Source organism: Monodelphis domestica, chromosome 1 (assembly GCF_027887165.1).
Source record: "Monodelphis domestica isolate mMonDom1 chromosome 1, mMonDom1.pri, whole genome shotgun sequence".
Taxonomy (NCBI): Eukaryota; Metazoa; Chordata; class Mammalia; order Didelphimorphia; family Didelphidae; genus Monodelphis; species Monodelphis domestica.
The window spans coordinates 278,966,042-278,991,505 of NC_077227.1; the positions used below are offsets into that span (position 1 = coordinate 278,966,042).

At 36.7% G+C, this 25,464-nt stretch overlaps 1 protein-coding gene across 12 annotated transcripts in view; it reads left to right on the forward strand.

The window, feature by feature from the left end:
- The window catches only part of GPHN (gephyrin), an 852,406-nt gene that overhangs the window by 726,751 nt on the left and 100,191 nt on the right, over positions 1-25,464 (forward strand). For all 12 annotated transcript variants that reach the window (XM_007473063.2, XM_056820908.1, XM_001369841.4 and 9 more), the window contains 4 exons: positions 2,100-2,155; positions 13,659-13,778; positions 15,537-15,595; positions 16,828-16,981. In XM_007473063.2, coding sequence (XP_007473125.1) covers positions 2,100-2,155; positions 13,659-13,778; positions 15,537-15,595; positions 16,828-16,981 — 389 coding nt within the window. The remainder of the gene's footprint in view (positions 1-2,099; positions 2,156-13,658; positions 13,779-15,536; positions 15,596-16,827; positions 16,982-25,464) is intronic.

The following is a 25,464-nucleotide window of genomic DNA, read 5'->3' on the forward strand; positions in this document are numbered from 1 at the left end:
TGTTAAGAATTTTGGTAAAAACCAACTCTATAAATGGGTTCATTCCTTGCTTTCAAAGATATGCAAAGAGGTGAAAGCAGACTTTTAAAAATTCAATATGTTTTATGATAGTGAAAGATTCAGTACTGGCTATTTGAAGTGGTCTTCTGAATTTAAAAAAATAGCAGTATAATAAACCAGTTTAATGGAGTGGGAATCAAGAAGCTTTGGTTTTAGGGAATCTGCCACTAACCAGCTATTCTCAATATAAGTAAAGATGTAAACCTCCACAGCAAACCTAGTTCAGTGTTTCCTTGTGGTGTGTAGAGGTTATACTGAGTTCTTGAAGGCTATATAAATTCATGTCTCGGCAGATTTTAACTAGTTGGAAATTATTTGGGCACAGACCCAATAATGATCTGTATATTCAAAGATCAGCCTAGCAAGTTCAGAGAGACTTGCCACCAGTTTGGTTGACAAGATAATTTTTTTAAGATATTTTATTTTACTAATTACATGTAATAACAATTGTCCACCCCACTCCTGGAGATGATAAATAATTTGATCTGAGTTATATATATATTATCACGCAAAATATATTTCTGTTCTATTCATTGTTGTAAGAAAATACTCAGAACCAAAACTCCAAAATAAGAACACATACACAAAAAAACTAAAGTAAAAAATAGTATACTTTGATCTGCATTCCAACTCAAACAGGTCTCTCTTTAGATGTGGACAGTATTTTTGTTATAAATCCTTCAGAATTGTCCTGGATTGTTGTTTTTCTGAGAGTAGCTAATTTTTTCATATTGTACAATACGCTATTACTATATACAATGTTCTCTTGGTTCTGCTTATTTCATTCTGCTTCCATTCATGTAGGTCTTTTTCTGAAATCATAGGCTGATGAATTTTTTGGTCACATCAACTCTAGTTACTCAGTTGTGAAGGTGTTGTGATACTTTCATGAAAAGAATACCCATACCCAATAAAATTCACAAACCCTTGCATGTTAAAGTATAGATAATATAGTTTTAATTTCCCAGAATACTTTAGCATCTCAGTTAACTTTCCCAGTGAAAGGAGAGAAAACTGGGACATGCAGAGATTTAGTGACTTGTCCAAGATCAGGCAGCTATTTAATGGCAAAGCCATAATAATCAACGCCTAAGCCTCCTTGTTCCCAAACCATTATTTTTTATATTAGGTTAACTTACTATTTTTTATTCAGAAGACAATGTTTGAGGCAACCTGTATTGCATCTTTCACAGGCATAAATTGCATCTTTTTTTTTAAAGATATCTTACATATTTATATCTAAGCTCTGTGTGTATCATGCTATTTTGGAACTGGTAGGTGTGGATTCAGATCCTTCCTCTACTTTCTATTGTCTATGTATCCTTGAGCAAGGCATTCTAGACCTCATTTCCTCTATCTGTATAAAGAAGGGGATTAGATAGTGGATGAATTCTTAGATTATCTCTAAGGTTCCTTCTTACTGTAAGTTCTAAAATCTGATTATTGTTCTCATTTATGCCATATGCTACTAACATTTCATTCGATGATGTTCTTGGAAGACCTACTGATTAGAAGCAAAAGAGTGAAAATTAAAGAAAGGAAGAGGGAGAGTTCACTTACCAACATATCACCAATAATACAATAATAAGAAGAAGAATGCCTGTTCAGGTGCTTTTTTTCAAGTGATACATTGCAAACCACCAGATCAAAAGATATAACTTATTGCATAGTTTGCAGACCCCTGAATAATATTTTTCTTAAACCCTTAACTTCTGTTTTAGAATCAATACCACATATTAGTTCTAAGACAGAAGAGGAATGAAGGTTAGGCATTGAGTTTAAGTGACTTGCCCAGGGCTATACAGCTAGGAAGTATCAGGCCACATTTGAACCTGGGACCCTCCATCTCCAAGGATGGCTCTCTAGACGTGGAGCCATCTATCTGCACCCCTTGAACAATCTTATATTCAAAGTCTTTTTAGAAAGACTTCAAGGAACCAGTGTGGAATAGCACCTTGGACCTTTTTCCCATTATCTGAATTTCATTATTCATATAAGTCTACACTGATCATTGTTCTTGGTTCTGTTCCATTTCACAGCTGCTGATGGCCCAGGAGACCGTTTCATCATTGGGGAATCCCAAGCTGGTGAACAGGTGAGACTTATGTGTAGGACTTATGTAACTTCATTTAAACTCAACATTTATTTAGTATCTGCTGTATGCAAGGCACTGTATCAGGTACTCTGGGAAAGATTAAAAAAAAAAAAAAAAGAAATGTCACCAATTCTTCACATTCAAGGAATTTATGATTTCAAGGTGGAAATAAGACATATGAGACACCAAAAATTTTTTTACAAGGCTAAGTGTGTTACTGGAGAAGTCTATAGTATTGTGAATCTATAAAGGAGAGAAAGAGTTCACTTCTGACTATAAAGATCAAGAAAGACTGCATAGTGAAAGTGGCATTTTATCTAGGCCTCAAATGATGGGTAGGATTTTTACAGGCAGAGGTAGGAAGGAAGGACATTTGAGGAGGAGGAGGTATAGCATAATTAGGAAAGCACGTGACTTATTTGGAGAATATCAAATAGCCCAATTTGGCTGAAGCATATAAGTACATAAAAAAGAATAATGGGATATCTGACAGGGACCAGAACATGAAAGACCTAAAAACGTCAGGCCATGGAGTTTAGAATTTATTTTCTAGGCAATGGAGAGCAGTTTTTGGTCAGAGAAGTGACATGATCACAATTGTGCTTTAGGGAAATTATTCTGGTAGCAGTATGCAAGACGGTTTGAAGAAAGAAAAGATTGGAGGAAGGAAGTTCAACTAGGAGGCTTTTAAGGTTAGTCCTGTAGAAAGACTGGAAGGAAACTAGTAAGGTGGCAGTGGAAGTAAGAAAGGGAGGATGGAAGAGAGACATATGGGGGGTGAGGGGGGCATTGAATGAAGTATAGTAAACAGAGTGGAGGTGGAGGGGACAAGGAAAAGAGTAAATAAAAGGTCACCCAAAAATCACAGCTCTTAGATTGGGCAGGGACTACAGTGGCCATATGGCCTCAAACGTACCTGACCAAGAATCTCTCCTATGATTTATCTACAAATGACCATCCAAGTCTCTGCTTGAAAAGGCTGATACCTAAGATAGCAATAGACTTACAAGATCAGGTTTTGTCTTTGAATTAAGATCTCTAAATCACTGTTCTTCTTTCCCATACTTTGTGTATTCCTCCATGTCCATCCAGGGTCTTTGTTTCCCCAAGGCCTCTTACCCTGTTACCCACTACCATACAACTGAATTTATCATAAAAAGTAGTTTTGAGATCACTTCTGTGCTACTTGCCCTAGATGCATTTTTTAATTGCTTGTCCTGAGGGCTAGAATTTCAGCTCTAAAATTTGTATCTGAACATCTGAGACCACAGGGCTTATTCCTGGTCTCTTCTTCAATAGTGTCTTCCTTATCCTGCTGGTCCTCTGTCCTGCTAGCTTTCTTCCCATTCTGAACCAGTAATACCATGCCAGAGTAGGTCTGGGAGATCTATGTGGACAGTTTTGCTTTTTCTTCCCTCATCTCCCTCTCTCCTTACTGTATTCCCTTTTCCCTCACCTTCCCCCCTCATCCTTCCACTCTAAGTTTAATCATCATATTCAAAAAAATCCTAGTAAGTGTGTTTTCACCAGGACACATTAAGAAAATAAATCCCTGGCCAAGATCTCGACATTGTTATATTTTATTCCATGGTCTAGAAATTTTTTAACATTATCTAGGTTTTATTGTATTTTTATTTATTGTGTTAAATATTTCCAAATGACAATTTAAATTGGTTCAGGCTGCACTGGGAGTATTGAGGACTAACTGGGATCTGGTGGTCACACCTACTTATCCATATTCCTCCATCTTATTTCATGGGATTCACCAGCCCACATCCCAGATCTGTCCTGACCTGCCTCCCCCACAATAAAACATCTCCATTGGGGAGCCCTGATAGGAGTCTCCCTAACTAATGTATTGATAACTTGCCATGATTTAATTGGGTTCACAACCCTCAGCAGCGCATTTCTATGTTAGCAAGGGCTTAGCTTTCTAACATCATCTTCCTAGCTAGCTGTTCACCCTCAAATCTCCATTTCTCTGATGAACTCCCTACCTTCAATCACCAGTAATAGTGAGAACTCCACCTCTGCCCTTGAGTCTTCATGTATAATACTAATAAATGCTAATGCTTGTATAGTGCCTATTATGAGCCAAGTACTATGCTAAGTACTTTACAGATAGTCTCCCAATTGATCCTCACAAAATCCTTGGAAGGTTGGTGCTATTATTATCCCCATTTTACAAATGAGGAAACTGAGGATTAGTGACTTGCCTGTGATCCCGTAGTTACTAAGTATCTAAGGCTGGTTTTCAAGTCAGGTTTTTCTGACTTGAGGCCCAGTACTCTCTCCACTACTTCATAATCCTTAGCTATGCTTTCTAGGTTCCTTCTCAGATCTATGTTTGGCCTTACCTAAATGCTACTTAGTGTTTACAGAAATCCATATAATACCTAGCAATTTATATAACCACAACAGGTCTGAAGCAGGACTTCAAGTATTATTATCTCACCCACCCCCTTTCACAGATGAACACGTTGAAGTTAAGAGACGTTGTTTCTCTCTGGTAAATGTCAGAAGCTGGATTCAGACCCAGGGCTCTCCTAACTTCATGTTCACCAACAGTCTTCCATTTAGCATAGTCTCTGAAGGTAAATGAGAATTTTTCTTTGCTCTTCATACTTTCACTTCATGCAAAATCCTTATTCTTTTCTCTTCTTGTTGGTAGCTCTCTTGGCTAGTGTTTGTGACTAACTGCTTCTCTGCCACTCCTCTTAATTGCAATAACCAAGGCTAAGTAAAGGCTTAATTTACTTGCTGCACATTTCACCATTTTTTCTTTTGACAAAATCATGCAATCAGCTCAAATGAGTTTAATTGGCAGTTGGCATGTTCCTGCCACACCCAAATGTGGCCACAAGCAGAAATCAGATTATCCCATTAAATTCAGCCTCCTTTCTGGAAATCTCCAGATATTTCTCCCTGGACTTCCTTCACCATTTGGTTCTCTGGTGGATTTCAGAGTTTTGAGTTTGAGTGACTAGAAGGATAGTAATGACTTGAACAGAGATGTTTGAAAGGCAGAAGTAGCTTATCTGAGGGAAAGGTGTCCTTTTTCTCTCTCTTTTAATCCTTTGGTAGCTTGGTATTGGACTAAATCAGTAAACTTATTTAAATAGTAGCCAGACACTTTTGGACTTGGCAAGTATATAGATTTGCTTTGCTTTACAATGCATATTTCTTACAAGGATGGTGTGTTTCTCTTTCTTTTTTTTTCTTTTTTTTTAACCCTTACCTTCTGTCTTGGAGTCAATACTGTGTATTGGCTCCAAGGCAGAAGAGTGATAAGGGCTAGGCAATGGGGGTCAAGTGACTTGCCCAGGGTCACACAGCTGGGAAGTGACTGAGGCCAGATTTGAACCTAGGACCTCCCATCTCTGGGACTGGCTCTCAATCCACTGAGCTACCCAGCTGCCCCCTGTGTTTCTCTTTCTTCAGGGAGTTAGCAGCAAAGGATGGGGTGGGAGGAGAAAAGGGGAAGTAGCAACAGATTGCCCCCCCCCCAAACAAAAAAAAAGAAAGCAGAAAATGGGTCATTGTTTTCAATCTTCAGAAGAAAACAGAAGGTAACACACAGGACAGCTTTAAAAGCAACATTTTAAATTTGTTGTGTATTTTTTTAAAATAAGCCATAATAGATATTTACATTTTTACGTATAATCTTATTTCCTGTTCTTCATTGCATATGGAAGTGTCCTTTTTGGAGTATGTTCATTAATTTCAGAACAAAAAATAATTTTTTAAAAGATGTATGGGCAAGGAAAAGAACATTGTTAAAATGTGTTGACTGTGCAGTCTAGGTTAGGTGAGGAACAAAGTGAAACCTTAATTGAATATTCTCAGTTCCTATCGACTTTGACTAGAATAAAGTAACTGTTTCTGAATTTCTTATATCAATGTGTGGAAAGCTTAGAAGTCAGAGTACATCAGCAAGATGATTAAAATATCCTCTGCTGACAAATAAACAGAATTGTAATTTTTATCATCGGCAAACAACTGGTTACTTATCTCTATGGGATGATATGGTAGGCACTCCATTGGTTGCTACCTCATAGTTTCCTCTACCTGCATAATTATGTGATTTTTAAAAAATATTTTGTAAGTTACCAGAGGTCATTCTTGTTTATTTGCTGGTGTTTTGAAGAAAAAATGTAATTATTGGTTTGCAGGTACCAATTCATAAATCTTGTTCTCCTGGACTTTTCTGCAGTGTATTGTAACCAATAAAATTTTGAAATAACATATTTTCTATCCTAGTAAAGAAAGAAATTATTTAAGAGCAGGTCTCTAACCTTTATACCTACTGTTTGAATAGAATTTTCCCATGAGGGTGCAAGTACTTAGCCATTCCCAAAGTAACCTAAGAACAGGTACATGGTGATTTTCTCAATTGTTGATTAGGAATAATAAAAATACAGCACATATATTAATTAAAGTCGAGACAAACCCAAAAGATATTTCCCTTCCTTTCCTTCAGGGCTTCATCCCTGGATACTTTGATATCACTACAACATATTTTTGTAAGCACTTTTATCCAGATGAGGGGAAGTAGTAGGAATAACCTCAATTTTTCTTACTAGCATTAGTGGGGGTAGAGGGACAGGGTGGGGGAAAGAGTAGAAAGTCAGGGAACAAGGGAACAAGGGAATCCAGGATCACAAGAACATTTCTCAACATACAAATCCACATACTTGCCATGAATAAAAATGTCTTTGGTATCTAAATTCATTTAGTTTTAGTCCCATACCAAACTACCAGAGGATTAAAAGAACTAGAAAAAAAAGTATGACCGTGGACTCAATAAATGAGAGGGTTGACGAGCAAAGTTTCCAGAAAAGACCTGTGGGGTTCTATACATCCCCCTCTCATTAATCTAGCACCAGCAGTGGGGACATTGCCTATAACTGTCACCTAGAAGATCACATAACCAAATCCTTAGCTGCTATTGTAATGAAGAACAAGACTTTGTCACAGACCTAGAATTAAGCGCAGTCACTCTGATTTTCTGGTGTAGGCATTTTCTCTGGGAATTGAAACATCTGTGTTTGCCTTGTTGTTTTTCTGTGAGTAATTTGCCATATAATTTTATGAAAACCATGTGTTTTTGGTGCCTCAGTTTATATTAAAGTCCTTTGTAAAAAATTCATTTCCAAAATGAAACAGTCAACACTTGCTTACGCAAGGAGTGGTTATATAGGCCCCTTTATCTTCTTTTTCCTATTACTTATTTCAATCCTCGGTAAGACTTCTGCTAAAGAAATGAGAATACAAAGAGGTAAAATTCAAGTCAGACAAAAGGGATTCTTTTGGAAGTGATATAGATAAAATGATAACATACACATACGTTTTTCTTCTCTTTTGACTTCCTTTATTAACGCAAGGTTTTTTTAAACTGTCCAAGACATTTTTCAGATGGGGCACATATTTTTTTTTTAACTCAAGGGACTTCAGAAAGGAAAGATATTGTGAGGATGATTTTTTAAAAAATAGTTCCATAATGAGTTTCACCTCACATAGCATTGAGTAGGTATGGTCCCAAAATCTATACACTCAACCTCTCTCATGCACCACATAATTATATGGCATTCTCACTAAATAAATATGATTATTGTAAATTCAGTGTAAAACCTCTATTAAAGGAATATGAAGATAATGCATGTATTCCAAATGCATACCTAAATAATATCAATATATACATTGACAAAGAATACCAAACAATCCCAGAGGAGTGTACTTTCAAATGTTATTCAAATGATTGAACAGATCCATGATATTACAACCATCCCTGCCTTTCAATCCTGTCTGTGTGCTTAGGTATTTCTAGAAAGGAGAATTTCTAGTTGCTTGTTAAACCCTAATTAGGCATATACTCTCAGAAGTATTGGATAATTATTGTGAAGTGGATTAGATGACCCCTGGAGGCTATTAGCCAGTCAATTAATTAATCAACAAGAGTTTATTAAGAACCTGGTATGCATCAGGCACTGTATTAAGTGGTAGAGATACAAAGGGAAACAATTCCTACTCAAAAGGAACTTACATTCTAAAAGATAATGCGGACACATATGCAGAATAGTGAATAAATATAAATTAGTTAAATAAAAGTTAGCTTGAAGGGAAAGCTTTTGAGGGGATAAGAAAAGACTTCATTGTAGGTAATGTTGCTTAAGCTGCCTCTTGAAGGAAGAGAGAGATTATATAAGGTAGAGGAGAGGAAAGAATAAACCAGCCAGTGTTACGGAACAACAGAGAGTATCAAGTGTGAGGAAACGGAGAAAGCCAGCTTGGATGGACAGCAGAGTGTAGAAGGAGTAGTGTGCAATAATAATGGAAGGAAAGGTTGGGACAAGGTTGTGAAGGACTTTAGAAACTAAACAAATTAGTTTACATATATATCTATATCATTTTTAATTATATATATATATTTTTAATTCTAGAAGAATTAAAATGGGAAGCCATTGGCATTTATTGAGTAGGGGAATGGCATGATCAGACTTGTACTTAAAGAAAATCACATAGGATGTAGCATACTTATGGATGAAAGTAGAAAAAGACTTGTATAGAGAAACCAATTAAGAAGCCATTGCAATAATCTGCATGAGTATTGATGATCTAAATTAATGTTGTAATGAGTGTCTAAATTAATGTTGTAGCTGTGTAAGTATTGAGAAGAGTTATTGTGGAAGTAAATAAATGGCTAGATTTGGCAACTAATTGAATATGTTGGTTGAGGAGATGTAAGGAGTTGAGGATGATGCCAAAGTTACTAAATTGGAAAACTGAAAAAAAAATAGTGCATTGAGAGGAAGAGGGAAGTCTAGAAGAAGGGTGGATTTGGGAGGAAAGATAGTGATTTCTGTTTCAGAAATGTTAAGTTTGAGATGGCTCTGGGATATCCAGTTAGAAATGTAAGTAACTGATGATGTAGGACTCAAGCTGAGGAGAGAGAATATCTCCATCTGGAAGTTTTCAGCATAGAGATTACATTTAAGCCTAGGTTGTTAAAGGTTGAATGTTTCTAACTAACTGTTCCTAACTACTGTATGAGATTTTCAGGACTTATAAGGCAAATACTCTGTATGTTATTGGTGAGAGGGGTTTCCTACTTATTCCTATCCCAGTATTTTCTTGGGCATTTGATTTGTGACAGTTCTTTGGGGGATGATGACTCCAAGGTGCTGCAAAAACTTAGTGACCAAAGAATGATACAATTATATATTTTATGCTAAACAAAAATATAAACTGATATTCCGGAAAATTTATTCACAGGTTTTGAAATAAAGAAGCTTTTCTTGTTAGCCCAAAGAAGAAAATTCAGTTAAGGGCTAGGTGGCTCAGTGGATTGAGAGCCAGGCCCAGAGATGGGAGATGGTTGGGTTCAACTAGTCTCAGATACTTCCTAGCTGTGTGACCTGGGCAAGTCATTTAACCCCCATTGCCTAGTCCAGTCCTTACTGCTCTTCTGCCTTGGAACCAATTTATAGTAGTGATTCTAAGACTGAAGGTAATGAGAGAGAGAGAGAGAGAGAGAGAGAGAGAGAGAGAGAGAGAGAGAGAGAGAGAGAGAGAGAGAGTCAGAGTCTAGTTAATCAGAATAATCCATTCCCCAAGCATTCCAATTAAACTTGTTTTTATTATATTACTAAAGTATGTTATTCTGTTTTTTTTAAACCCTTATCTTCTGTCTTATGTAAAAATAGACTCGAATCCAGGACCTCAATCCCCAGAAGTCCGTGCTCCACTTCCCCAGAATGCTTTGTAATCTCACTGAATTCTCACCTGGGACAAGAGCAAAATAAGACTCTTTTTTTTTTCTCTTTTGGACTTCTGTTTTGGAGCAGACACGTCTCTTTCATGATGTGAGGTTATCTTGTCTAGGCCTCGCTAGCCTAGACATGTGCTTTCTTATTCTGTATTTTCTTTAATCCTTAACCTTTAATAAACCTCATAAAAAATATAATACTCCTTGCAGAGAGAAACTAATTTCTACCTCTATCACTATCCCCAAATTTTAATCTTTACAGTTGGCTTACCACTTCAGGAAAACGAAATATCTCAATCTTCTAATTCTTTTCTTTACTGATCTTAAGTTCAGCTTTTAATAGCTAGAGCCTAGAAATTTTTTTGATCCACGTTTCTCTGGCCAAGGTTTTTTTACCCTTGCAAAGCTGCTGCTCGTTCCAGCCATTAGATAGCTCACAGGCTCGCTCCAGACCTGTTGCGTTTGCTGCCAACCTGGCCCCTGGCTGCTAATTTTTACTTGCCTCAGCTTCCCCTAAAATTTTTGGTGGCTCAACGAACTGAGAGCCAGGCCTAAAGACATGCGGCCCTGGGTTAAAATCTGACCTCAGATACTTCCCAGTTGTGGGGCCCTGGATGGGTCCCTTAACCCCCATTGCCTGGCCCTTACCACTCTGCCTTCTGACAATAGATATTTAAATGGATAATTAATAAACCAAAAAAACCAAACCTAAGGAACTTTAAAGACTGGAGGTTATATATTTTAAGGCATTTCAGACTCCAGTGGTTATAAAAATCTCTGTATCCTATTGCATTTTACTGTTTGCTTTGTTTAAGATATAACTTTGTGGTTTTAAGTTCATATATTACTGGATTCAATATTATTCTGTTATACTGTTAATTTTAAAATTCTGTTGTTTTCCCCTATAAAAATATTGAACAAACATCATTGTAATTAAGCCCATTATGAAAAAACAGCTTTTTTCTATTTTTGACTTTGTAAATTGTCACGTAGAGGATGGATGGACTTCAGAACTGGTTACAATTGCTATAACAACCTTTGGAAAATTTAATGTGTTAAATATCTCAAATTATTTTAAGGGTTTTTTAAATATGATTTTTGGAATTTTTTTATTATGTTCTTAACCCAAGATAAGTTTTACCTTGTTTAAAAATATGTTTATTACCAAGGTTGAAAGATTGCTACGTTTGTAAAAACTGTAACAAATATCCATCAATTCATAGGTTTTTTAAAATGCTATACAGCAACTTCTGTGAAATATGATAGTGTGCTTGTTTGCTATTGTAATTAATTGGGCTGTTGAAAATTTTGGGTATATTGATACCACATATTTGTACTACTGTTCTTTAAAAATGAAAAATGTTACCTTGTTCAATTCATTTGCTTATACTTATGAAGAAGGAATGGATCTCATTTTTGATGAGAAAGCCTTGTATTCTTTATTTTCTTAGCTGACACAGCGTATCAATGATTATAAGCTATATTTTTTAATTTTTTAAAGCTCTTTTATTATTGTATTTTCTTGCATGTGCAATATATTATTTCAGGGTTTTTTTTCTTTTTCTCTTCTTTTTTATATTTGAAGCACATGTCACCAGCATTAAGATATTCTTTAACTTTTTGACTTTTCAGTACTATAAGTTTAAGTTGTCAATGCATGCCCTAAAAAGCTTGTGGCTATAAAAATGATGCCACTAATTATTTAAAAAATTATGGGACTTTGCTTAATGATTCTGTCTGAATCCAGGACAAGAGATATGCACAAAAGAGCCATTGCACAGGGCCAAAGAAACCCCAATCCAGGATGGATTGATGCACTTCTAGACCAATGCAAAGGTTTTGAACCTAGTATGAGACTTGGGGTTGCGACACTTGATTTATGTAGGCCTTTCTTGTGTCCACACTCACTCTGAAAATACTCACAAACAAGTATCCCCGAAACCTTGGCTCATATAATCTGGTCCCCTTTTCTGCCTTTCATAGTGTGGTACCTTTCTGTAGTCCTGGCTATTGACTGGATAAATGCATCATTGCTTCGATCATTTTAATTTGGCCCTGATTCAAGGACATGTTATAGATTTATTTTTCTTTTACTTAAAACTTTTACACATAAGACTTTGATAGTCTATATTTTCATCCAGAAAATTTTTCTTTGGATTTTTCTGATATTTTTAAATTTTCTCTTGCCAATTGATTCATATACCTCATACCTCAGCCATGCATCCCCAAGTGATTTTTCAATCACCCTCTTAATGGGGGAATGTAAAAAATATCATTATTATTTAAATTGCAAAGTTTAAATTTCCTTTTGAGAAGAATTTTAGGTAAAGAAAGATGCTACTTCCCTGAATTCAGAAACTGAACTGTTGGAGAAGACACCATGAAGAACCCTCCAGACCACAAGCTGCACAAAAAATGAATTTTGGGTGTGGTTGATTGAACATTTATTTTTATGTATACTTTCATGCCAGAAAGGGGACTGCCCCCTAACTGGTTTTTGTCAATGCGTCCAGCAGTTATTGGTTTTGTTCTTCTCCTCATCCTCAAATTATTGTAATCTTTAAGTTCATTATGTTTTCATGATCCTTTTTGGGGAAACCTTTCCCAATAAGAATCAAATGGTGAAAAGTAAAAATAGACTCGAATCCAGGACTTCAATCCCCAGAAGTCTGTGCTCCACTTCCCCAGAATGCTATGCAATCTCACTGAATTCTCACCTTGGACGAGAGCAAAATATTATTTGAAGACTCTCCACCATAGGTGGGGTCTCTTTTTTTTTCTCTTTTGGACTTCTGTTTTGGAGCAGACACATCTCTTTCATGATGTGAGGTTATCTTGTCTAGGCCTCTCTAGCCTAGATATGTGCTTTCTTATTCTGTATTTTCTTTAATCCTTAACCTTTAATAAACTTCATAAAAATATAATACTCCTTGCAGAGAGAAACTAATTTCTATCTTGCCTAAGTCTCCCCTAAATTTTTAACTGTTACACTTAGAATACTGTGTATTGATTCTAAGGCAGAAAAGTGATAAGAGCAGGCAATGGGGGTTAAGTGACTTTCCAGGGTCACACAGCTGGGAAGTGTCTGAGGAGTCTCTGGACCTAACTCTCAGTCCACTGAGCCACCCAACTGCTACTGTTTTGTTCTGATTTTAATTACTTTGCATAACAACACATTTTGCCTCCCAGACCTCAAAACAATTTTCATTTGTTGAGTCAATAATAATAACAATAACAATCTTTGCTACTGTGTACCAGTCACAAATCTGTTATCCCCATTTTATAGATGAGGAAACTAAGGTAGATCAAAGTTAAGTGACTTCCCCAGGATCACAGCTAGTAAGTATCCACGGATGAATTTGAACTCAGCCCTCTCTGACTTCAGGCCCAGTGCTCTGTCCACTTCACCACCTAGCTGCTATTAATCTGATCTGCTAGCTATCTGAAAAATAATCAGAAAAACAATAGTAATTCATGTATTTAGTTCCTTATGGTTTATAAAACACTATATAGCAATACTGTAAGGCAGGTAGCAAACATAACATCATCTCCATTTTTACAGGTAAGTAAACTGAGCCTGAGAAAAGTCAGTTGTGTATTACTCAGCTAATAAATATCAGAGCCTGAATTTAAACCCAAGTCTAATAATTTCAAGTCTAAAAATGGTTCTACTCTACCATGCTGACTTGTATTTCAAAATAAATGTCTTCTTCCTCTTCTATACATTTGTTTTTCCAGCCCACTCAGACCGTGATGCCAGGACAAGTCATGCGGGTTACAACAGGTGCTCCAATCCCCTGTGGTGCTGATGCAGTAGTACAAGTGGAAGATACTGAACTCATCAGGGAATCCGATGATGTGTGTAACCCCCAGATCTTTTTTTTTTCATTTTTCCATTGGGTAATTCTAGAAGTCTAATCCCATATCACACACACACACACACACACACACACACACACACACACACACACACACACACACGGCTCTACAGACCTGGATCTTTCATCATACTAAAATCTTGCTGTTTTGAATACACATCAACCAAGTTACATTTAAAATGGGAAATGTTTTATGCTGATTTCTATTGTAATTGTATTTGTTCTAATAGAAGTTGATCTATATTTGACCTCAGAAATTTCAGGTACAAATAAGGAATGACCATACATCCTAAGGAACCAGTATTTATGATATAAAAGGTATATGTTGTTATAGGTGAAAAATTATTTCATAATGTAGCTGACCTGTGTGAATAAGGAAGAGATGTATTTAAACTATAAAAAAGTCAGTAAAATACTGAATGCTCCTATACTAAGCCAGATCAAAATGACCTTTTTAGAGCTGCTTTTTATATGATTCAGTGAAAATGCCAATGAGTTTACTCTCAGCCTTTCCCTTAATTCTAGGGTCTCGGGGGCAGCTGGTTGGTTCAGTGGATTGAGAGCCAGGCCTAGAGATGGGAGGTCCTAGGTTCAAATCTGGCCTCAGACACTTCCCAGCTGTGTGACCCTGGGCAAGTCACTTAACCCCCATTCCCTAGCCCTTACCACTCTTCTGCCTTGGAGCCAATAAACAGTATTGACTCCAAGATGGAAGGTAAGAGTTTTAAAGATAAATAAATAAATAAATCTAGGGTCTCTTAAGGCTGGAATAAGCTTTCTTGTCATTGAAGATACGAGTGTTGGAGTAGAATGTGAACATTACCGACTGGAAAGTTTTCAAGATTTCTGGGGCTTTATCTTCCTCTTGTTGCAAAGTGCTTTAAAATATCTTCTATAAAAGGAACAAAGGAACTTATATTTAAAAGAAATGCATTTGTTTCAATGCTTAATCTGTCATGCATATTCAACTGTACTGAGGCAGTCACTTTGCCTGGACTAAGGAGAGATTTTTGGTTTGAGTTTTTAATCACTTAATCACTTGCAAACCTTATAAAACTCACCACTTGGGATACAAATCATGTTGTCTACATATTAAAACTGTCCAAGCAGATTTATTGGCATCAAGAAAACCAACAGAACATTGAAATCCAGAACATATGCACACTCAAGTTTTGTTGGACAACACCTACGTCCAGTGTCATCATATTATTTATAGTCCATAAATGTGAGATTGATTGTCACCTTTGATATTGATACAAGTTGACCAGATGTCAAATAAAAACCTTACATTTAAATCATTCCCATAAAATCTTGGTATATGGATAAATTCATGAATCATGGCAGTGGAAGGGAAATGTTATCTTCATTCCCTAAGTAAGAATAGGAACAACCATAGTGTTTTCATTGAATGACTTTAGCCCTGAGAGTGGTACTCTAAAAGTGTATTTCTTTATAATCCTCCAGTACACAGGAAAAGACTGTGAAAGAGGAAAAGAAAATATGAAGTTTTTGCTCATTGCCATTGAATCTCCAAGTCTTTCAGAACCTTCAACAAAAACAAATGTTAATTTTTTTTTAATTTAGCAAATGGGTTTCCATTTCTACGTATATCTCTCCTGAGTTTGTCCAATGATAAAAGCATCTGAAGAGAGCAAGTGAGGTTTTTTGAATAAACTTGGAAATTATCTTTTTTGTTGGATTGGCCCATGTGCAGTCACATGACATGTTCTTGTTCCAGGGCACTGAAGAACTGGAGGTACGGATTCTAGTGCAAGCTCGGCCAGGCCAGGATATTAGGTAAGTAGGTAGCCTTCTCCAAGATATATACATATGTTAATCTGTATATGTGTACATATATTCATTGTCAGAAGAGCATAAATAATATTATGCAAATGATAAAAGTAAATACTAGTTTAAGCTATTCCCTTCCAAAAAAATTAATTTTTTACAAAATTTACTGACAAGCTGCAATGAGGACCACTTTGATTTCTTCATTCTTCTTGTGCTCATTCTTTAGTGGAAATACTGTTCAAAATGCTTTTGAACAGACAAAAGGCAACAGGAAGTAAGAAGAGAAAGAAAGGTTATGGGCCTTCATGTTCCATAAACTATATATAACTTTAGATACTCAAGAATTGACTATTGCCGAGGTTGGAGTTTACTATTGATATTGATCCTAATGCTAATAATGGGCTGCCCACTCAAAATGCTACTGATTCAAGATCCCATTATCCACCTACATTCCAAATTCTCTCCTGTATTTACTCACTTCTTTCCTTCAGTGATATCCTTTACTAACATTAAAGAGCACTTTGGAGAGGAGGGCATGTGTTCCAAAGGTTTCCTGTGTAGGCAGGTTAAATTTGCACTGATCCTAACATGATCACTGCTCTCTGCCCATTCCACTTCCACTGTCCATTGAAAACAAGAACACACATCCTCCATAGACTGCCTGCTAGACTTAGAGCATTGTCTGTGTCTGTTGAACTGAGAGCATTCAATTGCCCCATGTGAGACTCAGGCTCAAGACTAACTTGGTTAGCATATTTCTGTAATCAGCTGAATTAACCAGGCACATTAAACCCCGCAAATGCTGAAGATAACAGATTAGTTACCTTTATACATTCACATTTCCACTTTGAGGATATATGTTTTTAATGGTGCGATAGTAGGCAAAAATGTGGAAATTATATATATATTTGCTATTTTATATATATTTGCATTACAATTATATATATATATATATTTGCAATGTTGATATTTAATAGTGGAAAGAATGAATCTTGCTTTAACCTGATCCTAAGCAAGGGTCCAACCCACAAAAAAATTTAAGAGTTCCTTCCCTAAAACAATGTTTAAATAGTAGGCAGTTTTTTTTCACTCTAAAGATATAAAAACTATATTGTGGCCTCATCCAATTTCCCTATTGACCTCCATCACTAAAGGTGTACAGGATACATCTTTTCCCTGGAAAGTTGAGCAGTTGCTATTCTAAATCACATCCTTTGTGTTTGTACTGTGACTTTCAGACCCATTGGCCATGACATTAAAAGAGGGGAATGTGTATTGGCCAAGGGAACCCACATGGGCCCATCAGAGATTGGTCTCCTGGCAACTGTTGGTGTCACAGAAGTTGAAGTTAATAAGTTTCCAGTAGTTGCAGTCATGTCAACAGGAAATGAGGTAAAAAAAACAAAAACAACTTATTTTCAACTTAATGCATTTTTAACAACCATTCTGTTTAGGATTGTAGAGCTACCTGAAATGTTGAGAATTACATTCCTTGTGTCTATATTGAAGACTTATCTCAGTTTCATCTTCTGCAAAATGAAGGGTTTAGATGAGATGATTTCTGAGGGTCCTTCCAGTTATGATCTATGATCCTATGACAAGATGGTGCTCTTAACAAGAAAGGAGAGTGCCTTCCAAGTAATTTAGGTAAAGAAAATGAGAATACTCCTCAAACAATTTGAAAGTAGATGTTAAGATGCTGTAATGTCCTTTGATTGATTAAAGTATTATAGCTAATAGTTTCTTTGTAACCATCACACCCCTTAGAACAAACATAGAAATCATCATTTGGAAACTGTATATATACTTGAGTGTTTTCACCACTTAGGCCAGAAAATCAGTGAAGTGTGCTCTTCCTGCTACTGAGATATTGGACCAACCCTGGGCTCGGAATGGACATCACAGCCACCCTTGCTCCCAGCTCAAAATGCCATGTGACTGTTAATCACCAAGAGTAGATTGATGATTTAAAACTTCCTGGTACATATTAAACAGTTAAGTGCTGATAGACTGACTGACTGGACAGGAGTTTTTAAATGTTTTAAGTCTTAAAATATTACTGCCAAAAAATATAAGAGGGGCATCTTTTTGGGAAAAAAAACTGTTTAATTTTTAAAAACCTTTATTTTTATCACTGCCTATTATTTTTTTGTTTCCTAAAGTCCCAAATATGGCATTACTTTCCCCATGGCTTTTCTTCTGGGACAAAACAAATCTATTCTTATGGTGCTAATAAATATGAAATCGACATTCCACATTTGTTTAGTTTGGTGTAGATATGCTCATCTTTTTTCCATTATTATCTAGTGACTTCTAGCCTTGTAGGATCAGAGAACAACTTCTATCAGCCTTATCTACATAGTAAAGGAGAAGCTGGATAAGTCTAGTATTCCATGAACCAAATAATTCAAATACAATGTTCAGAAACAGGAATTGGGCTTAATGAGACTTATAGAATATGGAGCCTTGTATCTAAGTGTCTTTATAGGTTTTTTAAAAAATATTTTATATCCATTTTACCATTTTCCAAAGTGTGACCCATTGAACTATGGTGTTCTGTAGGTTGTGGCAAAGTATTTCATGAATAACTATTGGTGCTAATTCTATTTTGCTCAATCATATATTAAATATACCATTTTGTGTGTCCGAATATTTTCACATGTATCTGCAACTATACACATGCACTCATATTTTGTTTGTACACTCAATTTTTTGTCCCAAGTATGGTACTTTACATTTATACCTATTAAATTCTATCTCACTATTATATTTATTGGTATACCTAAGTTCCCTGACAGCAGGGACTGTATCTTATCTTTGTTAGTCCCTTGAAACCTAGCACAGTATACTGAACCAAGGAAGAATGTACTATGTAATTTAATTCTTCAGACCTTTACTAAATACTATATACTAGATGCTAGAGATACAAAGGGACAAAAGCAAAACAGTCCCTCAAGACTACAGGGACAACCAAAGATGTGTTAATAATATTCACAATAATTACTAACTTATTGCAACAAGCATTAGCCCTCCCATAGGTTCATGGAAGGAGGAGGATCTCTTCTAATAAGTGTACCTTTTAGGGCTTGAGCTGCCAAATCTATGTGAAGAATGCCTAAAGTCAACTCATGCCTAAACTCAACTCACTACCATGTTAATAGAAACTCAGACCAACCACAGAAAAGGAAATGTAGGGCATTAGGAGAATTCTCAATATCTCTTTCTGAAGTATCCTTCTGTAGGTTGATATTCCAGTGAGAAGAAGTTTGGGCTTAAGGACAATTTGCCTTTTATCATCTTTGGGAAATGCTTTATATAAATGTCCTAACGACTCCATCTCTTTGTATATAATAAGCAGTCAATATGAGGGCCTGGTGAGGACTTTTTGCAGGCATTCATCTTTTCTTGCTCCCCTGGCTTGTCAAGATTCTACCAAGCTCCTGGGTCCAGAAATACAACTGCGTTTCCAGCTCATTCACTTTTTTCACACCAACCTTGGAACTTTGTTCTGAGGTACTAAAGTTCTGAGTTTTAGAGGCATTCCACACTGTAACATTCCTCCTAAGAAGTGGTGAGGGGGAGGGTGGGGATGCAGCCGGTAAGTCAGACAGCAGGTATACACATGTGTAACTGTAGATATACAATGTAAAACAGCCTTTGAATAAACAGCATAGTCTAAAGAAGTCATCTCAAATCCACAGATCACATACAGGTACTCAGAATCTAATACACACATTTTAATTTTATACAGTTTAGCAAACATGTCATATACATAAATGTAGAATATCACATGGTATGACAAAGTTAGTCAACAAAATAGTCAAATTTTTAAAAATCTATATAAAACACATTACAGAGTTGAATGCAATTAATCAAAGAGGACACATACAGTTAGGATATTGCATTATATTATGAAGCTTATATATCATAGAGCACACATGATAGCCATCATAAAGGGTCAGGCCCTTATCATCTCTCTTCTGCACTATTACAATGGCTTCCTAATTGGTCTCCCTGCCCTGATTCTCTCTTCAATAAATTCAGTGGCTCCCATTGCCTCTAAGATCAAATAAAAACTCCTCCAGTAAGCATCCTTCACAGCATGGCCTCAACCTGCCTTTCCTTCTTTATTATATAGATTTTTCCCTTTCCTATCTCTTCTTTTCTGCAGATCACCCAAACTTGCCTTCTTGCTATTTCCCTTTATCTCATATCTCCCTGCTTTTGCCCTAGCTATCTCTCAGTAAAATTGATTGCTTCCTGACCTCTGTCTCCAACAATCCCTTATCTCCTTTGAAAAATGGCTCAAGAACCACATGACATCTTTCCTGCTTCCCCCACAGATGCTAATGCCCTCCCTCCAAAAAAGTTTGTCTTGTAAATCATTTTCATATATGTACATATTTGTCTCTCTCTGTATGTTCATGTTGGTTTCCCAAAAGAATTTTAAGTTTCTTAAGAATAGGGACTGTTATATCTTTGCTATTATATTCTTGGAGCCTAGCAGTACTTGGCACTTAATAGGCACTTAATAAATTTTGATTGATTAATTGATTCATAGCTTACATGTAGATAAGCAGAGCCATCATATGTTGGATTTCAAACAAAGTACATTTTACATATTTTTTCTTACTGGTCACTGTCTGGCTACATGTATTAAACCTTCATTCTTTATCCCCAGAACACTTCTTAGTCACTGACACTTTGGGTCAGTAGACTCCATTCTACATCAACTTTGATTTTCTTTTAGTCCAAGTGTCCCCTGGACAATCATCATGGCGAATTTCTATCACTGTGGATCAATAAGCTGTGGGCAATACCTACTGTTTTCTAATACTTTGTGTAGGACTGTCTATACTCTGATGCACTATTCCATTTCAGAGCTCTGATTTCTTCTACTCTCTTGTTAACAAGGTGCCTTTTGGGGAACTAAGCTTGAGTTTCCTGGGAGACATAGGCAATCATGCTATAGTCATATTTGTCAACAAGGATAACAAGGGCAGAGACTAGTTCAGTGCTACAATATTTATGACCTACAGTGTTATTCTCTGGAGTCTTAGACACTAAGCTTTTTCTCATGAGTGGTCCCATTCCCTATATATCTTCCCTTCAGTCTTTTCTTGGATTTCTGATGTGACAACACAACAACATACATTCACTTTGGTTTTCCCTGGCCAGTAATACCCACTGACCTTAATTGGTCATTGTTCCTAACCAATTCTAAATGGGCACTAGCCAACTTAGCACTTATTAGAATAAAAATCAGTGGTTTATTACTCATTCATATTTTGGAATCAGGTTTGGTACATCAGCATTGGAACTTATCAATGACATCCCACTTGAAAGCCAATAACTTTAATTTATAGATGAAATAATGAGTCTTTCTCACTGTCATTCAGACCTCAGCTGGTAAATGCAGTAAGCTTCTGGTATCCAGTACTCTTCTGGCATAAAATTGCTTTCAAGCCCTCTAATCTGGCTTCATTGTGAAACATAAAGGGCTTGATTCAATCTATAAAAGCCAACACTAGTACATGCATGAGGCAGTTAACCATGTCTTTAAATGCCTGCTCAGATGTATTAGACTAATGATCTATAAACTGTGCCTGAGGATTCAGGAATTACTTCCCTCCTTTGACCTTATAATTTTTGTTTTTAAGGTCATACAGAGATCCAAGAGGCCATCTAGTCTAACCACCACATTTTAGAGATGAGATCTAGAAAGGATAAGAGAGTTGGTCAAGGTTATGGGGGGAGGGGGTCAGGACCAGATTTGAACTGAGGTTTTTGTCTGATCAAGAGTCAGTGTTCTTTCTGCTATACCACATCTCTATATCTCAATCATGTAACTATGAATGAAATCACCTTAAAAACAAAGAAATTTTACGATGATGAATAGTTCTACAGAAATTTCTGGTAGTAGCATCCAAATCCCAGCAAAATCTTCATAATCCTGTAGACATGGTAAAGTGAAGCGCCTTTCTCCTATTTTCTCAAGGGTCAATATTCCCTACTGGGATTCTATATGGCCTAGGTATTTGATAGACTTTGCAGAACTGAGACCATAAATTGACAGGTTCAGACCAATAGCCCCCAGCTTCTCTAAAACCTGCAACAGTCTTTCCTCATGCTCTTCTAACAGCTTCCTAAGTACAAGATCATCCAAATATTCCAAGTCCTCCATGGTGAGTTTATGTTACCCAGTGATTTTTCCACATAATCATAAAAAGTTGTAGGACTTCCAGAAATCCTATGTACTCAAATTGGTGAGATCCCAGTGTACAGAGTAAGACCATGTTTTCTTTTTCCTCCCCTTCTTAGAAAATCAGATGGTATCCACAGTACAGGTTCACATTAAATATCACTAGTTTCAGAGAAGACATTTGAGCCCATTTTGAAACTGAGGCACAGTGTATTGATATACCTTAGTTGTTTTCATGTACCTCATTTTCCTATTCTCCATACCCCCTATAAATGAAGCATGTATACTCTGGGAATCCATGGTCATGCCATTGGCTTTTCCAATATTTTCCTGAGACCACTCATTGTAGAGAATTTTGTTTTATTAAACTGCTGGTACAAAAGTCAAGTTGTTGAGGTAGATTGTGTGTCCCTCTTTGGGCATGTCTCATGCCACTCATATAGTAAGAGCATGTCAGTTTTCACACTTTTATACAATCCCCTTGAGCATTTGAATCAGCCTAATATGATTTATGCACTCAGTGAACATTGAACTCTTGATTATAGCTCTCTATAGGAGATTCTCCAGCCTTTCCATTTAGCCCAGATGCCTTCTCTCCCTTCTGTTAAGAAATAGATAAGAATTTTCTTTTGTTTGCCAGATGAGGGAGTTAGACTGTATGGCTTATAAAGTCTTTCCAGCTTAAGAACAACCTATAATATTTGACAGATCCTTTAAATGCCACTGTGCCTTCAAGGCACGATATTCTGAAGGCCAAAAGTTCATTTATCTCTGACTTAATTTCCTGATACACAAAAACAATTTATTCCCATGCTCTTTGGTATGGCAGTTCATTTATAATAATAATGAGACCAAGAATATTTTTGCTGTCCTTATCAAAATCTGTAGACATGCAATGTACCAGTCAAACAGCGTGAACAGAAAATTGCTCCGTAAGCTAGGAAAGAATTTCCTACATATACCACAAATAATACTATTACCACCTAAAGCCAAAATACTATATCTGGTTATCCAAGGTTCCCATTCTTCTGAAATACTGTTCCTCCACTTAAAAATGAATTTAACCACAATGCCATAGCAAAAGAAAAAAAGAAAAAGCCAGTCAACTTAACGCCAAATATACCGGGCCAGGCCTAAGCTAAGCCAAACTAGTGATTCTAGCTCATGGGCACTCATGAACCAGAAAACCCAAATTTTAAAATAGTAAATAGAGTAAAAGAATCGACTTTGGGGGCAGCTAGGTGACTCAGTGGATTGAGAGCCCGGCCCAGAGATGGGAGGTCCTGGGTTCAAATTTGGCCTCAGACACTTCCTAGCTATGTGACCCTGGGCACTTAACCCCCATTGCCTACCCCTTACTACTCTTCTGCCTTGGAACCAATACACAGTATTGATTCCAAGATGGAAGGTAAGGGTTTTAAAAAAAAAAAAGAATCAACTTCAAAGTTAAAGGGACATAAAACACTATTCCCTTCTACCTCCATGGTCTCCCAGTCAGGAGCTTAGGAAAACATTTCTACTGTCTGTAGAAACTCCAGAATTGACCCAATTCTTCCCTAGTTTAGGGCTTCTTATACATCAGGCAATGAAGCAGTCAAACTCTTCGACCTTAATGGATAACAGTCTATAGGACTGCTGAAGAGCTAGGAGAAGTAGAAGCTAAGGGAAAATAAGAGATAAGGTGAAAAGAAAACCAGAAGATTCTGGGAACAAGGGAATTTTAAAAAAGATGTTGTCCATGAAGGATAATTTCAGCATGTCCAGAAGTGAGCTAATGGATTGTACTGGCTTATAGTCTTCTCCTTCCTCATTTTGACCTATGATGGATAAATTAAACTCTGCACTGTCTTCTATTCTCAAAACACTTGACCTCTGGTCCTATCTCTGATCATATCTAGCCACATCCTTTCCTACCACATGCTGCTAAAAGGAATTTGGAGTAAGTCACACTGAATCCCCAACAAATTTGTTATCTTATATCAACTAGATTCTTACTTCAACCAGGCTATCCTTCTACTCCTCTATAATCAATTCTCATTTAACCCATTCATGACAGAGGCTGCTCCAAACTTTTTCTTCTTGACTCTTGCCTCAAATTATATCCCATTCCTCCATGTCTCAGCTAAGAACCTTCTCCCACACTTCATTGAAAAAACCAAAGTCATTCATCAAGAACTTCTTTCTGTCTCCTCACCTCACATTCTTCTTTGGATATCCCTTACTTCCTCCTCCTTCACTCCAGTGAATGATTAAGGCAACCTCTTTTCACCCCATCCTCAGTAATCTTCTCCAGCAGATAGTACCCACTATCCTTCCCTCTCCCTAATCATAAATCTCTCCCTCTCTACTGACTCCTGAGTCCTTCCCTGCTACATACAAATAAGCCCAGGTCTCTGCCTTCCCTTAAAAAAAAAATAGACCAAACTATTCACTTCTTATTTAAACTTAGAAGAAGCCTTCTATATTCAATACTACATGTCTTTCATGCAATCTGGCTTCTAACATTAGTCAATTGAAACTATTTTTCCAAAGTTACCAGGGAGGTCCTGGGTCCAAATCTGGCCTCAGACACTTCCTAGCTGTGTAACCCTGGGCAAGTCACTTAACTTCCATTGCCTAGCCCTTACCACTCTTCTGCCTTGGAACCAAAACATAATATTGATTCTAAGATGGAAGGTAAGGGTTTAAGGAAGAAGAAAAAAAAGACTCCACTCAAGTCACACCTTTGGCAGGAGGCCTTTCCCAAAGATATGCCTTTTCTCTAACAGCCATAGGGAAAAAAAATTATCATACACTAAGTCATAAAAGACAAAGGAAGATCTACAAAAGCAGATATTTAATAGTTTTACCCAGTAATTCAATAGAATTAGTTGTAAATGATGATGTAATAAATATAAAATTCCACAGTCTAAAAATTGATAGATAATGAAGGAGGAAATTACAAAAACAATAGCAGAGTACATTTAAAAGTTATGATACAGATATTACATGTTAGAATCTATAAGATGTAGCCCAAACTTTATTCAGAGGCAAACTCATAGTACTTAATGCCTATATCAATAAGAGCAAAAATTAATAAAGTGCATCAAACCAGATTCTGTGTAGGATAACCAACAAAATGTCACATTGAATCATTTTTCAGATCTAGAGACATTAAGTGGGGATGGAAGGAGGGAGAGCTCTGTGGACACTGGTGGTGGCTGTCCTGGGTGCAGTTGGAAACAGCACCTTAAGAGCAATAGCAGCACTAGAAGCATCCAGTGTACAAGAACAATAAGAAGCTGAACACTTGGACAGAAAGATTATAGGGGAACCTTGTGCTTGCACTGATCAGTGGCCTAGATACCATTTGGCAATTCTTTCACCCATTACCCAATTCTGGGTGGCCAGTTCCAGGGCAGAGAAGAATTGTGGTCATGAGAGAGCAGGGGCCCTACCTGAATAAGGACCAGATGCAGACCAGGAGGAAAATTACCACAGACCACTCTCCAAATCATACTAATTTGAAAGCACCAGTTAGTGGAGCTGTAAATTGATCCAGCCATTTTGGAGAGCAGTTTGGAATTATACCCAAAGTTATAAAACTGTGCATAACTGTTAAAATTAAAATTAGTTTCTCTGCTAAAAGTATTATATTTTTAGAAATTTATTAAAGATTAAGAAATAAAGAAAA